This window comes from Protopterus annectens, chromosome 2.part1, assembly GCF_019279795.1.
Source record: "Protopterus annectens isolate FY-2018-M chromosome 2.part1, PAN1.0, whole genome shotgun sequence".
Classification (NCBI taxonomy): Eukaryota; Metazoa; Chordata; order Ceratodontiformes; family Protopteridae; genus Protopterus; species Protopterus annectens.
Window position 1 is genome coordinate 442,723,635 of NC_056729.1, and position 17,221 is coordinate 442,740,855.

Below are 17,221 nucleotides of genomic sequence, written 5' to 3' on the forward strand. Positions count from 1 at the left end.
GGTTGGGACTGTCTTTTTGCTGATGTTCCAAAATCTTCCTTTTTCTTCTAAAAATTTTAAAAGGTCTGTTACTGGACCGACAGACAACAGATTATCTGAAAAAAATATCTCAAAATTGGGCTTTAACATTAACTGGCAAACTTTCTGACAAAGTGCATCTGCAAAAGCAATACCTTTCACAAGTGCCACTGTAATAGCAGACAGCTGCATTTTAAACTGAAGACCCAGAGACTGACTAAACACTATGAGCAATTCCTTTTCTTTCTTTAGACCCTGGTATACTTTAAAAGCGTCCTGCATCTGAAGAAAATTTGAATTCCATTAACATAACATATGGAACAGATAATTATTGGCCACAACTGCTTAACTGCCAGAAGTATGAGCATTTTTATAATATCTGTCCAACAACCTCTACTTTATTAAAAGAAGGAAATCCTAGTTTTCGAGTTCAGTTCCCAGAAAGGGTATCTTCTGTGAGGAAACTGCATGTCCCTCCCTGTTCTTTGGTGGGGTTTTGACAGGTGTTTTTTAAGTGGAATTTCAGCAAGTGTTCTAATTTCTTTTCTAAGAATCTGATTTTTTTTTCACTCACAACAGTTTAAAGCATTTTGCTTCTTCACTGTACAGCTTGTTGTGGTGCTGCGGTAGCATTGTCACCTCACAATAAGACGCTGTCCAGTTCGATTCTCAGCTAGAGCGTCTTCTGCGTGGAGATATGCATGAATGGACATAACTTCTTTGAAGGTTGTGCGTCAGGGCTGGTAACTCAGCACGTAAAAATCAACTACCAATCATTAGCGGACCAGAGTTCCGCTGTGGCGACCCCTAACCGGGAAAAGCCGAAAGACACAAACAAACTGTATAGCTTGTTGACATGTGCTACAATGTTCTGAATTTCTTACATAATGTTCAAGGCAAAAATCAAGTCACCAAGAGGAGAAAAACTTTCGTATTATCTACTTATCATAAGCACATCTACTAACCAATGTAGCCATTGTGAAATAAACTGCAGAAACAATGAAAAAAATGCACTACAAAGACTAAAGAAGTGAAAATTAACTTATTCAAAGCAAACTATAATTTTTGAGAGAAAATGGATACTACGGAGAATAAATGCCTTCGGATGCAGTGGTGTGCAACACTTAAAATAATGAGAAAAAAATGAAGATGACCTACAACAATGAGGGATATACAAGTTAACCCACATTTCTCCCAGTAAAATTCTCTGTACTGGGACAAAAGGACTTCTTCCCAGTTTATAGAATTTTGTGGGCCTACAAACATGCATGAGTCCAAAAAATGACTGCGACCAGACAGCACTTTGCAAAGGTCATCACAAGCCAGTCATCCAAATAATGAAATCTTATGAAGCACCTGTCCTGCAAGGTCTAGACCACCATGGCCAGTAAACATAATCAATGCAAATGAAAGACCAAACAAAAGCACCTTATAATGAAAGTGATACCATCACAAATTCAACAAAAAAAAATCTCTTGCAGGGTTCCCAGAGACTGATGTACCGAAAAAGCTGCATAAGTAAGAGGAGTGGTACTCAGGGCAGCCGCTATCTCAAATCTGATGCAGTGAAAGTGCTTCTTAAAGTCTTTGTGATCTAGAATGGGAAAGACCCTCTGACATACAAGGTACAAGGAACAAGGAAGTGAAGGGAACAGAATTCTGTCTCTTCTTCTCAAAGGAGTAAAAGGGTCTAAGGCAGGTCTGGCGATCTCCAACAGCTCAGATGAGACTGACTAATCCAAGAACAGATCTTTGGAGAGTGAAAACTTAACAGCGCTACCTGGCTAGAACCCACAAGATTCTGGAGACGGTTTTACAAGCTGGGAAAAAATCTGAGAACTAGCCTCCTGTGTGCATGTCCCTTGACTCAGTCTCCAAAGAGATTTGGCAGGGTTGCCAGTGGTAAAGCAAAACCAAATGACTTTTACTACCCCCTTCTAATTGTGGAGAAGGCTTCTTTTCATAATTTTTCACTGGCCTAAAATAAGAAAGTAATGGGAGAGGGTGGGCTACCATTCAGACCCTCCAAAGAGGTCAGGTAATGGTTTCTGTTTTGCCTTTCTTCAATTAACTCCACAGAACCTTGCCTACAGAAGGTATTCTCCTAAAGAAGGCATCTTGAACAGTTTGCCTCATTTCCCCCTTACAAGAAGAAAGGACAAGTCACACCAGCTAATGCAGGCACATCCAAGATGCTGCTGCACTGGTTGCAGTACTGGTGCAGCCAAAATTACTGCTGTTTGTATGATAGCCCACTGAAGGAGGAGGAGACCATGACAACTTAGTGAATGACTGAGTAATAGACTACAGGTCACTGAATCTATACTACCAAAATGCACACTGCTGAATCAGGACTTGATCTTGTTAACATTATTTCTGTTAACATCTCATATTGTCTTGCTTGATTACTGCAACGCCAAGTTTGAAAAGCAGCAGAGGCAGAACGATCAACTGATCTACTACGAGAACTTAAAAGTGTGACTTCCCATAGCAATGCTGCCTGAGGCATTAGTCTTGAATACAAACCCACTGAATGTTGAGGGAAAACACACACAAACACACACACACACACACACACACACACACACACACACACACGCACGCGCACATAGAGAGAGACACACACACACACACACACACACACACACACACACACACACACACACACACATGTGGATGACAACTTTCATTCCTGGCTCACTTGAATTTCTCCCAAGGAATGAACATACCATTTGTCTCTCCTTCTAGGGAATACATGGGTCCACTGAGTTGTAGGGAGGTACGGGCTAGGTAATAAGCAAGATGGCTGGCAAAAAAAGTTGGTAAAGGCAGTGTGAGTGCATTCAAATAAAATAAAATGGTTTGAACGTCAATCTTTTGTCCAATTGGTCTTCAAGAAGCTTGACATCTATATATCCATGTTCATAAATTCATTCATTACTGGGTCATGGGAGATCTAGAACCTATTCCAAATGCAGGAGGTTCAAGACATGGAAGCACACCATGGATAGGGTATCAACCAGGTGCAGACAGACACACATACACACACTTATAAACAATTTAGAAGACTGTCTACCTAACTATAGGATGTGGGAAAAAAACACTCATTGAAAATCAATGTGAACCCACCAAGGATATGCAGCCATCACAGACAATAAACTAACTAGAGAACCAAATGCAGTGAGACACCTACACAAACTGTTGTGCCTCAGGGCCATCCATTAAGATAGTTTCTTAAAGAATTTAGTGACTGATTCCTGACTGCAAAGGAAAGTTATTCCCAAATCCTGGAATGTGCTGTATAATAGTTGCACCACATTTTCTCCCCTATTTGTAGTATTAGGTTCTCTGATCCAGTGTTAGTCCTCTCCAGTGATGTGTTCCAGACCAAGACTTGCAACAAGAACTATCAGATAAGACACTAATTTACAGATCAAGCAGATATCACCTCTTAGCAAATTTAAGAAACAGAATATAACAAAAAGTTCCCGATGTCCTTTTCTTGGAAAGGAAATCCTGTACCATTTTCAATTTTTTTTCAGGCAGCTTACTTCAAAGCTGCAAAATGCAGCACTGTACTTAGCATACTCAATAGATGGCAGGAACACTTTTCTAAGTGGTATGTGCTCTGTCCAATTAGGATACAGTGTGGCTCTTCTCTTACTAAGTTTTTTGTGAGTTCTGAAGAAATTTGCAAATATAAACTACATTCAGAGGAAATAAGTATTTATTTTTAATCTATCAAACATTTGGTTTACCAGGAAAGTCCTACTAGGACAGAGCTAATTATCAGCAGAGGCCCGGGAAGAAACACTCCAGACCCACTCCCGAATGTGGGAGGAAACCGGAGCACCTGGAGGAAACCCACGCAAATGCAGGGAGGACATGCAGAGTCCACAAAGAAGGCACCACTGCCAAGAATCGAACTGGAGAACCTCTTGCTGTGAGGCAACAACGCTAAACAATGTACCACTGCGCTGCCCTAATAATGGATTTAAACAGGAAAAACAGCCAATCGTATGGTAACCTGAACCCCAAAAGGAAGATAGTGCCTAACATTTTGACTACATAAAATATAAAACAAATGCACACACTTGAACATCATCCTGACAAATTAAAAGGACTCTGGTTTCTTTGCATGACACAAAAAACTAAAAATACATAAAAGTACAGAAGGAAAGTAGACAAGTGTAGGACTTCTCAGATGATGCATTGGAGATGTTACAGAATACAAAAGGCATAAACTGAAATAAATTAGGTAAGCACCTGAAACAGTGAGTTAAAATAGGTGATGCCATCTTTTCTTAGAAAGAAGTATAAATACTAGCAATTTACTTTTGTCATCAGAACAAGATGCTTAAAAGGATGGAAAGAGACACTAAAAAAAGATGAAATTAATTGTTCAATTGTGAAATATTTGTTTTTAAATCACTACTTTACTCATTCGAATCACTACTTTCAACATTCATATTCCTCTAGTCTACATACATCTTGCTATTAGTTTAGCAACTGTAAATATGACTGGATCACTCTCAATATAATACATACATCAGTAACTTACCTTTCCATTTCTCCATGCAAATTTCAACAAATATGACCTCTGAAATAGCAGTGTTTATGTTCATCCAGACAATTCCTAAACATCCAGATTACAAAATATCACAACAAAATTTAAAAAAACTTCATTAACTATCATGGCTGAAAAACTACTCTTCAAGAATAATATGAACATTCAATTCTACTTCCGCGAGGTATCATCCTTATCCCATAAATCCAGCAGAGATGACTGAATATTAATTCCCCATTTGGGTAAGGGACGACCCTCTTGCTCCCTGACCTGGGAGGAGGTGTATAGTCCATACCAAGGCAAAGGACAATAAGCCCACTTCAATCATTCTGAGGACTAAATATCAAAATCTAGGTTAAAAAAAAAAGGTTTTAGGGGGAACCCTATAGGACATAATGGATTAACAGTAACATATTAACAACCTTCTCTTTCATCCCCCACCAACAGCTGATAACAGGAAAATGTATGTAATACAAACAAGCTGACTCAAGCTTCAAACTTCAAAACATTTTCATTACTTGCAGCCAATCTACTTTCCAAACACACTTTTTTTTAGTCTCAAGAGTAGCACCTAAAATAAACTCTCATAATTCTATCTCCCTCCACATGGGGGCCAACTCAAAACCAAAAATTCTGGTGAGGGCAGGGAAAGTATGGCTTCCCAACTAAGGACTGGGTCAGGAAGTTCACTAAACTCTCACTGGGTGAAAAGCACTAATTCTTTAAAATATATCATCCAGTTTAATATGCATCACAATTGGCTGTGATACAATAACAACTTATCAAATACTTCCCTCTTTACTGGGACCAACCTCAAGCAGACAATAAACCACTCAAAAATATTTTGTCATCTTTGGAAAGCTCATCAATAATTTTTAGGTGATATACACATGTTACACAGTATAATGCACCTTTCAGGTTCAAATACACTACCATAATACGCACATACAAATGGGCTTAATTCATCCAACTGGCAAACAATAATACTTCAATACAAAGGCATTCCTTCCACGTGTTTACTTAGACACAACTCCCTCCTTTAAAAATGTGATCATTTGACTCTATAAAATGAAATAATTTCTAGACTTTTATCAAATATTTTCAACAAGAAAATTAGGTCAATGATGACATATAAACCTATTTCAATCATTCTGAGGACTAAATATCAAAATCTACATTTACAAACTGAGGAATAACCACCTCACATACACAGCAGTGAACAGTTTTAGTTTAACTATCATCAATCTTCACAGGTCCTTCTCACTGCAGCTCTGGAAATATCTCCTTAAGATTGTCTCTGTTCTATCTCCTCAACTTTGTCCTTAAACAATTGTGACCTCTGCAGTGGTGGAACCATTAAATCTCCAGAAATAATCAATTTTACATCTCCGACTCCATGAACAGTTCTTCATTTACAAATACTCACTCATGCTTTGATTGAGTCAACACTCTCGCCTCACCCAAAAAAAATCCTTTTAAAATTTACAATTACTGTTTGCAACAGTTTATACCTTATATTACTCAAGTGACACTCTCTAGTCACACCAATAAATTGCTTTTCTTGTTTGATAAAAAAAATTAAGAGCAAATAAAGTTATGTTACCATAAATCAAACCCAGCAGGCTTTTGCAACTGAGATATTTATTCTTCAATCACTCATTTCCCCAAACTGAAGCACAATCATGCTGGACCATCTAACTACCTTATCTGGTGTCAATAGTGGGAGTCAATAAGCTGTTGCAATCGGAATACTGTTAACCAGAAAACAGTCCAAATTGCCATCTTTAGTTTCTTATACTCAATAGAATTTTCTACTTCTATTCTCTCTGGTAACCCCATAACTTCTAACTACTACCTCTAAGCCTGGCTTTCCAGCTTGCCCATTTTATGCTGTCCCATCACCATTTCAGCACCAACAGCCATAAGCTGCTTCTTTATAACATCAGTTTTTTGATTCAATGAAAAGACAATGTCATGAACCCTCACAGGATTACACCATTTTCTTGTCACTGAATTTCTTCACAAAGCCAGTCAATTCAACAAAGATCTTTTTCAGCTTCACAAAAACAATCTGCAAAGAATACTCCTGGGATTCACCAAATTTCACCACTTCTCCTGACCATTCACTTTTTCGCTAAAACAATGCCACATGTAGTTCTGCCAGCTCTTCCAGCACTTCAGTCTTTTTTGTAGTTACTGAAAATATTTCAACACTTTTTTCTTCCGACAAATTGTCTATACTAAAAATTATACCTTTTAGTGTACCTTAAATCAATTTCTGTACATGTCATGCAAACAAAGAGGTAGATTATCAAAACAAACAAGATGTTCCAGTTCCCGATGAAGATCAAAGCCAAGACATAAAACAAAGAGTTAGTGAAATTAGCACTGCTTGGTGCTCTGAATCTTAATGGGGTCTATCTTCAAGGAAAATGTTTGGTCCATATATGCAATCTAAAGATTTCCTAACACAATTGAGCCTCTGCAACTATCCCTGAACATTCCTTAAACATATGAAATAACAGAGGCTGTACTAGTGCAGAAAATCTTCTTAGTCATACAACAAGAAAGAGGTGAGAAATATGGACGAGGAACTGTATGGAACCATGCTTCAGGAGAAGGACACCAGCAGATGGCATGTTTAGAAACCCATACTTGAAATATACCAGATATGAATGAGATCTTATTTCTACACTTTTTACATGCCACTTAACTACATCATTATAGAAGGAGCTTTACAAGAATAAAGAAGTGCATGCCGCTAAGTGAGCTTTGATTAACACTGGGCCCGAATGCAAGTCTTCATTTTTCCACCGATGGCTTGGCACATACAATACTAGAATCACAGGAATAAATGAATGCACCACAGCCAAAGCCTACTCTTGTCAACACTAGGAGTAATCGCTGTGAAGGCAGCAAACAAAATAAATTACAGTGCTGGTAAACTTATAAATGTAAGCAGGACATTGGTAGCTGGTAAATCATACATTGGTACTGAAGAAAATGTATCACTTACCTTTGGTGGATGCAGCAAGTTTCTCCAAGCATGTATTAGAGTTTCTACAATACCTTCACCAAACAATCCCGCATCTACAATCTCTGTTACAACCAATGAAACCCTATGCAAAACAATTTAAATTCATAATAAATAAAATATAGTAAAAAACATGTTTGGAGAAAGGAACAGATTTTAGCAGGTCAAACACATAATGCAGTAGCAAGCCATATAACACAATCATGTTTCTATTTCTATGAATATGCATATATGTAAAAACCATATTCATGCAGAGTCAAGTATGTCTTGCACTGCAGAAGGGCCTCAACCTTACAGGAATATAGGCTCAGTAACAAGTTTACATACTAGCAACCTAGAAGCTTGATGTCTGCTGTCCCATACCACAACTTTTGTATGCCTATGTATTCAAAGTGCCTTTAAAAAAAGTGCAAATGGACAGGCGCTGCTTTATTTAATTTAACTTTTATACTGGGGAAGTCCGACTTGGAATGAAGCAGAAGATTGTTCCAAAAATGAAAGAGCCACTCAAGGATAAATATGTCACGTCTGTTACCATGGTTAACGGACACTTCAACATGTTTTTACATCTGTATCCTCCATATTATACAACATAAACAGCTATAAGTTCACACAGCAACAGAAAGGCAACACCTGAAGAGGTTTCTGTTCTTCTGTGCAGCAGTACTGATTACCAAAGAACAGAAAAACGAAAAAGGAGAAAAGCAGGGTCAGGGCATAGGAAAAGCAACTACTAAGCAGTATCAACATAGGATAAGTACACAAAGTGTCTGCTGATGGGGTAAGCAGTATTATCACCGATAAATACACAAAGTGTCAGCTGATGGGGTAAGCAGTATTAACACCAATAAATACACATAGTGTCAGCTGATGGGATAAGCAGTATCAACACTGATAAGCACACAAAGTGTCAGCTGACAGGCTAAGCAGTATTAACACTGATAAACACACAAAGTGTCAGCTGATGGGGTAAGCAGTATCAACACTAAGTACAAATGGAGAAAAGACATAAATGAGAGACCTGGAGACTATTTCTAAATCACAGCATTCCTGAAAGTCTAGTCCTGAGTGGGGATTAGGTATTTAAAAAAAAATGGCTGCTGCACCTGGTACTGGTCAGGTGAAACTAAAGGTAAAACAAGATTTTACCAGTGGCAGGAAAAACATTCTTTCTACTGTGAGACTGAGGGATGACAAGTGTAGCATCAGCATGCAATGGATGAGTCTGTTCACTACTGATGTAGCATGTCCAGAAATGTGAACTGCTATGACAAAGTGTCAGTAAAATGTCATATTTTCAAAGCTTCACATATTCTCAACAACTGGGATTAGGAAGGTGATTCTCCTTGTTTGTTGATGCATCACATCATGGAGAAGCTGCCAAAGCTGATAAAGGAAACTGTGATGGGTGCACTGGACCCTGCACCAAGGGGGAGCAGGTAAACAGTCAATGAGGGTGGATGTTGGGACACTACCATCTCCAGCTGCCCTGGAAACCAAGTTAGAAGAGTTAACACACCTCAATCTGAGCTTTGTCTAGGATCCTCAGTATCCCATCACAGTCCAAATTAACAGTCACAGAAGAACTTTGAAGGTATCTGTATACCACCACAGTGAGGCAGAAGAATGAGGCTTGGAAGGAAAAATTTTAGCTCAACTTCTAAAAGAGAAGCATCAAAAATATTTTCTCAGAGCAGCATCTCCTATGACCGAAACTTCACTTTGGGACCCTCCTGTACTACACAATGTCTTAGAAACAACTTTTTCCATGATATAGAAGTACATGTGGAACTAACAGCCCTGACCTTCTTAGGGTTCAAAAAAATGGCTTGAGAGAGACAGAGCGACAGACACTATCTTTATCCCCATGGACTTTTTTCTTGAGAACGTTGTGTACTGAGGAATCAACATTTGCACTGTATTGGGGAAGTAACATTTTAAAATTTTACTTATTCTTCTTCTGTATTAAAGTTTTCTGTCCAAAACCCTTTCATGCATCACTGTTCAAGTTAAGATGACCAGGGCTGTGGCAAACAACATAAAGGAAGTGATAGCCTGGCAAAATAATTGTATGCTTTCACTTATCATATTTTTTAAAACCAAACTCTTTATTCATACTGTTAATTCTTCCAGCACACCACCAAAACATTCAAACCAACATTGACAGGGCACACCAAGCAAACCCAACTTTAGATATAGAGTGAAAAAATCTTACCAGAAACACAAACTGAACAGCACTAGCGAAGTGAAAACAAGCAGTCTACAAGCCATGAATGCAGGGGAGCAGCACCAGAGCAATTCTGACAGAAAGCATTCTCTAAACTAATAAATATCACTTGGAATTAGAAGACTACAGTGACCAAAAAGTACAGTTGTATACACTTACCATAAATGTAGATGTTCGAGTGTATTCACTGTTGCAGTCATCACATTTGGGTTATCTGCTTGTAGTAGCCCTCAGTCGGCCTGATTACCAAAGCCTTGGGTCCTGCGTCAGTTGTCTCATCTTCCATGACGTCAGGTAGTCAGGGGTATACAGCATGCAGCCAACGCCATTACATCAGTTTTTCTTGCCCAAAGATGTCAGCTGCCCTCCTAATGGGAAGCAATTAAATATAAATATATGTATATATATATATATATATATATATATATATATATACACATACACACACACACACACACACACATATATATATATATATATATATATATATATATATATATATATATATATATATATTTATACAAGGTTATACCTCCAACAAAAAAGCAAATACACCAAAAAGCTTTTAAGCATAGTAAAAGGAATAGAGGTATAGCCAAAAGAAGTCAGGGGGCTGGAGGGAGGGTAACTAGGACTGCAACAGTGAATACACTCGAACATCTACATTTATGGTAACTGTACACAACTGTACTATGTTCTTCGTGTTTCACTGTTGCAGTCATCACATTTGGATAGATTCCCAAAGCTAAGGATGGGAGGAGGAATTTAGATAGCATTAGGACCAGCTATAAGGCCCTGCAAGACTGCAGTGGCAAAACCAGCTCTGGATTTAGAAAAAATTGGCAAATGGTAATGCTTGGTGAAAGTATGTACAGAACTCCAGGTAGCAGCTTCTAGGATGTCCCTGGTAGGGACACCTCTGAGAAAAGCTGTAGAGGTAGATGCAGCCCTGGTTGAGTGTGGTCTTATCCCCTGTGGGATAGGTTTATCATGGTGCTTATAGCAGAAATGAATGCAATGGCCTATCCATTTAGAAATGGTTTACTTTGAAATGGCCTTCCCCTCTGCCCCTGCAGCAAATGCCACCAGCAGCTGTTCAGATTTCCTGAGAGGTTTAGTCCTGTCCAAGTAAAATCTAAGTTGTCTGTGCACATCTAAGGAGTGCAGTATTCGTTCCCTTTGTTCTGCGGATTAGAAAAGAAGGTTGGCAAATGAATGGACTGATTAAGAGCCACACTGGATACCACCTTGGACATGAAGGAGGGACTGGTCCTGAGGGACACCCAGTCTACATGAAAGATGATGAAAGGCTCCACTGCCATAAGGGCCTGTAATTCAGACACCCTTGTTGCTGAAGTGACGGCTAAAAGGAAGGCTGTTTTTCACGAAAGGAATTTTAACTCTGCAATTGCAGCTGGCACAAAAGGAGGTAGAGTGAGTTTTTCCAAATACAAAGTTAAGGTCCCAGGCTGCAGTTGGGGCTCTCCTAGGTGGTCTTAAGTTTTTGGCCCCTCTGAGGAACTGCTTGAGCAGTAGATGACAGAAGAGAGGTGGTTCTGTGTTGTAATGAGCTGAAATGGCTGAAGCATAAATTTTGATGGAAGAAAAGGAAAGGCCCTTGTGAAGCATCTCAAGTTAGGTATTGAAGAATCTGAGGTAAATTGGGTGCTGCTGTGCCCAATCCCATGAGTTTGGTTCCAGGAACAGAATCTTTTCCATTTTTCAGCATAAGATTTTCTAGTACTAGGCCTCCTTGTCTCCAGAATGACATCCAACACTTGTTTACTGAGGGATGATAACGGAGATATCAGGTAGTCAGGCTGCCAGGTTCAGGGTTTGAAGCAGAGGATGCAGAATCTGGCCTTCCTGCTGGAACACCAGGGTAGGGGTCTGAGGCAGGTGCCCTGGTGCCAGCAGTGACACAGTGCGCAAGAGGGGGCACCAGTGTTGGCATGGCCAGTCTGGTGCCATCAGTATCGTCCTTGGTTTGTCCTGTTTGATCTTTAGTTGTACCTTGGAGAGGAAAGGCAGAGGAGGAAAAGCATAAACTGATAAATTTTTCCAGGTGAAGGACAGGGCATCCACTTTCCAAGCTTGTGTGTGGGGAATCCTTGTGCAGAATTTGTCCAATTGGTAGTTCTGGGGGGAGGCAAACAGGTCTGTATCTGGGCTCCCCCATTTGTTTATCAACATGTTGAAAGTCTTTGGTTCCAGTTTCCACTCTTGTGGGTCCATGAGATTTCTGCTTAGTTTGTCTGCCAGTGTATTTAGCTTTCCTGGCAGGAATTGAGCCTGTAGGTGCACTTGGTGACTCAAGGTTGTGTTCCACAGAACCATAGCTAGTCTGTAGAGGGGTATGAGTGGGTTCCCCCTGCTTGTTTATGTACCACATAACAATGGTGCTGTCCGTCTTTACCATTAATTGTCCTGGAAGAATGTGGCCCTTGAAGGCTGTCAGAGCATTCTGTACAGCTAATATTTCTTTTTGACTGATATGCAGGTGCATTTGACTTGGGTTCCATTTGCCCTGAATGCACTTCCCTGCCTGGTGAGCCCCCCATGCAAAGTCTGATGCGTCTGTTGTTAGGGTTTGGGCAGCAGGTGGTAGAGTGAATGGTAGTCCCTTGTTTTGGTAGCAGGCCTCTACCCACCAAAGGAACTCTACCTGCAGGCAAAGTATGATAGGAATCCTTGCTTCTAGATTCTGAGAATGTTGACACCATAGGCATTTTAGATACCATTGTAGTTTCCTCATATGCAGTCTTGCATATGGAATTAGGAGAATGCAGGAGGCCGGAACCCCAAGGCTTGCAGTATTTGTCTTGCAGATAGCAGGGTTTTTGTGGCCATTTGTTTGAAGTAAGCTGTCAAATTAACTTCAGAATCATGACCAGAAGTATCATAAGCAAATTCAGTCCTAGGTTTCTTAGAAGGGGAAGGCTGGCTTCCCCTGATTAAAGTAATAAGGCCTTCAGCCATTCTTATTATTTGTTTTTTTTTAGGTATAGAGGCCTGACCATGTGGTCTGGGCGTCAGTTTACTAGGCATGGATCAAGTTTTAGGCCTTGAAGAAGAAGATGGCATTGGTTTAATATGCAAGTCAGTAGGCCTGAATACACCCTCAGAAGCTGGTGCCTGCACAGCGGCTCCGGACCCATCCAAGGTAGAGACATCTGCAGTTTCCACAGTTGAAGCATCTCGCGGCATACTCCGAATGGGTCTCAGCAGAGGCCTGCGAATGTGAAGTAGCGGGTATCAAGGGCTGCAAAAGCACCTCATTGAGTACCTGCGAACTGGCAACTAGGCTCAGGAGAAGCGTCGTCGGCAGCTTTGGACCTAGGTGGCCTTTCTCTGTCTTTATCTTTGCATTTTTTCGGAATGTCGGTAGTTCGGTGGCTTACCGAAGCCATATCTGGATAATTGAGCCAAGTACCAAAATATTTAGAAGCGTAAATATACCGATGACGAATAGTTCGTTGTTTAAATAAGGCACAAAACAGACAGCAAGGTACGTCGTGGTCAGGGCCTAGGCAAGGAATACAGTACGAATGAAAATCTTTATGAGGTATTTACTTTCCACAAGAAATACAATTACTGACTTTTACTGACATCAGTTTAGAGCAAGAAAAAGTTTCCCCAACGGGGTACTTCGCTTTAGTTGAAGACTTCGGTTCTGAAACTCGAAAATAAAACTTTCAGGAGTTGGCCAACCGGCACTTGCGAACTGCTTCTGCTTTGGGCACCGCACGGCAAGAAAGACTGGGGTAATGGCGTCAGCTGCTTGCTTTATACCCCTTACTACCTGACGTCATGGAAGATGAGACAGCAATCGACGCATGACCCAAGACTTTGATAATCAGGCCAACTGAGAGCTACTGCAAGCAGATAACCCAAACGTGATGACTGCAACAGTGAAACATGAAGAACTTTTAGTTATGTACTTACCATAACTTTAGATGTTAGGGATCCATCTCGCCTACATTCTGTACTGATGGGCTCGGAGCCGATCCTCGGCTCCGACTCGGCACGCTATACTATAGAGCGAAGTCTCTTATTGGCTGAGCTATTCTATATCCCAGGATGCACCACCACCAATTCCCCAGATCGTGTTTGTCCGCACACATGCACACCCACATGCACTGCTGATATAACATAGCCAGATGTTTCAAGATGAAACGGTCGAACCTCTTCTGATCTCCAAGGCAGGGGGAAGGAGGGTGGGTATTAGGAATGTAGGCGAGATGGATCCCAAACATCTAAAGTTATGGTAAGTACATAACTAAAAGATGTTATGTGATCCTATCTCGCCTACATTCTGTACTGATGGGACAGCGTCCCTAGCACCTGATTCCTGGGTGGCTCACTGGAAAACACTCCTGAGAACTGTGGAACCGAAGGAAGCTCGCCCCCGAGATGCCACATCCAATTTGTAATGAGAAATAAAGGTGTGAGGAGAGGACCAGGTAGCCGCAGCACAAATGTCACTAATGGCAAGCTTGGAATGAAAGGCTGTTGAAGTAGCCATAGCCCTTGTAGAATGAGCTTTCACAGTGGTTGTAAGCTCTCTATTAGAAAGAAAATAAACATGACTGATACAGTCTCTGATCCATTTGGCAATAGTGACCTTCGTGACAGCTTTGCCCAATTTATTGTCTGAAAAGGACACAAACAACTGATCTGTCTTCCGTGTCTGTTGCGTCCTATCTAAGTAGAAATGCAATTGTCTGTGCACATCCAATGAGTGGAAGATATATTCTGCTCTGTCTGAGTAGTTGGGGAAGAAAACTGGGAGTTCCAAAGACTGTTGAAGACAGAAACTAGAGCAAACTTTGGGAACAAAAAATGGATTAGGCCTAAGGGATACTCTATCCTTGTGAAAAACCAGGTACGGCGGTTTGACACATAGGGCTTGAAGTTCCGAAACTCTTCTGGCTGATGTAATTGCCACCAAAAAAGCAGTCTTCCAGGAAAGAAATTTCAAGTCAGAAGTTGCTGCCGGTTCGAAGGGGGAAGAGGTCAAAGCACCTAATACGAAATTAAGATCCCATGGTGGAGCAGGATGAGAAACTGGAGGACGTAGCAGCCCAGCACCTTTCATGAAGGCTTTACACAACTTATTGCTCATCAAAGGTGGGTCTATACTTTCATGAAAATTAGAAATAGCTGCTAATTGAACCTTAATGGTGGAGACCGAAGCACCTTGATTGAATAAGGAAGCTAAAAATTTTTAAACTTCAGCCACCGGGGTAGTAATGGGATCTAATCCCCGGAGTTGGGCCCAAATAGCGAATCTCTTCCATTTACTATTATACATCTTCTTAGTAGAATTTTTCTGGGAGGAGGAGAAGATATGTATAACTTCTGTATCCAAAACCTGGTTCCTGACTATAGTCGGAAGTGGAGGAGCCAAGCTGTTAACTTTAGCGAGTGAAGGGACGGGTGAAGCTGTCCCGACTGGTGGATCAAGAGATCTGGAACTTGGTCCAGGAACCATGGACTGTCCAGTGCGTATTTCCGAAGAAATGGCAGCCAGACTTAACGAGGCCAGTATGGGGCAACTAAAATCATCTTGCACTGCAAGTGAATCGCTTTCTGGATCACCCTGGGAAGAAGGGGAACTGGTGGAAAGGCGTACAATAAGCCGGTGGGCCAAGTTTGCACTAGGGCGTCCTTGGGAAATCCCCCCGGAACCGGGGTGAGAGAAAAGAACTGTAGACATTTCGTGTTGAATGGAGTTGCAAAGAGGTCGCAGCAAGGAGTTCCCCATCTTCTGAAGATCTGAGACGCTACTCTGTCATTCAGAGACCACTCGTGCGGGGAGAGAATGGTTCTGCTCAGTCTGTCGGCTATCACATTGGATCTCCCCGGAATGTGTGTTGCTACCAAGAAACGGTTGGTTGCAATGGCCCAATTCCATACTTTCATGGCCTCTCTGCAAAGAGGGTAGGACCTGGTCCCTCCCTGCTTGTTCAGGTACCAGACTACTGACATGTTGTCGGACTGAACGGCAATCATGCCCTGGGGGAGGTAGCTGTGTAGTGCTTGAAGCGATAGAAGCACCGCCCTCATTTCCAGTATGTTGATGTGTAGGGAGCTCTCAATGGGGTGCCACTTGCCTTGGACTGACCTGCCCAGGTAATGTCCCCCCCACCCCGTCTAGGAAGCGTCCGTAGTCAAAGTGGCCACTGGAGGAGGAGGAACGAAGGGTCTCCCCTGATCCAGGTTGGAGGAGAGAAGCCACCAACGGAGGTCCTGCTTGCACGTCTCCGTGATTATAATGTGGTGACTGAGAGGAAGTTCCTGATATGACCATTGGGCCGACAGGAGCCACTGGAGAATCCTCATGTGTAATCTTGCTAAGGGGACCAGGAGAACGGTAGCCGACATGGAACCCAACAGTTGTAGGACCATCCTTGCTGGGGCTCTGCGTCTGGGGAGCAACGCTCTGACTTGAGATTGTAGTGTTTCTATTCTCTCCATAGGAAGATAGACCCGCATCTGCTTTGAGTCTATCTCTACCCCAATAAATCGTATGTGCTGAGACGGCAGCAACACTGACTTTGCCCAATTGAAGGTGATTCCTAGGGAGGTGCCTAGAGATATAGTGGCTGCTAGATTCTGTAATAGTAGATGCCTGGAGGTGGCAGTTAGGAGCCAGTCGTCTAGATACGGAAACACCTGGAATCCTAGACTCCTCAGGTGAGCAGTCACTACCGCCAAGCATTTGGTGAACACCCTGGGGGCTGTGGTGAGACCAAAGGGCAGTGCGCAGAACTGGAAATGGCTGTCTCCCAGGCTGAAGCGCAAATGTCTCCTGGATGCCTGATCTACCAGAATGTGGTAATAGGCGTCCTTGAGATCTATGGAGCACATCCAAACACCTTTCTCCAATAGCGGGAGAATGGATTGTAAGGTGACCATCCGGAACTTGGACTTTTTTACTGAACGATTTAGGTTGCTGAGATCCAAAATGGGCCTCAAGTCCCCGGTCTTTTTTGGCACCAAAAAGAATTTTGAGTAAGTCCCTAATCTGGTCTGGTCTACGGGGACCGGCTGGATGACTCCTTTTTGAAGCAGCTTTGAAACTTCCATGGCTGCAATATCCCGTTGACTGGGTGGCGGGTCCGGGATTTTCGTGGACGGCGGGGGGGGGGGGGATGCGAAAAAGGGATGATGTAACCTCCGGCGATGATTCGGAGCACCCATTGGTCCCGAGTGATTCTCTCCCAGGCCTTTAGGTGCCGCGAAAAATGACCCCCGACTGGCTCCGGAGCTGCGCAGTCGGGCAATCCTTCAGGGATGCTGAAAGGTTGAAGAGCCACGAAAGGACTCGCGGTCTCCAGTGTTGCGGGGGCCTCTGCCGCCTCTGGGACGG

At 41.9% G+C, this 17,221-nt stretch overlaps 1 protein-coding gene across 1 annotated transcript in view; it reads right to left on the reverse strand.

Annotated features, from left to right (window-relative positions):
• PRMT9 (protein arginine methyltransferase 9) overlaps positions 1-17,221 on the reverse strand; it is a 907,971-nt gene that overhangs the window by 568,985 nt on the left and 321,765 nt on the right. The window contains exon 6 of the mRNA XM_044062247.1: positions 7,602-7,704. Within this exon, the coding sequence (XP_043918182.1) occupies positions 7,602-7,704 (103 nt within the window). The remainder of the gene's footprint in view (positions 1-7,601; positions 7,705-17,221) is intronic.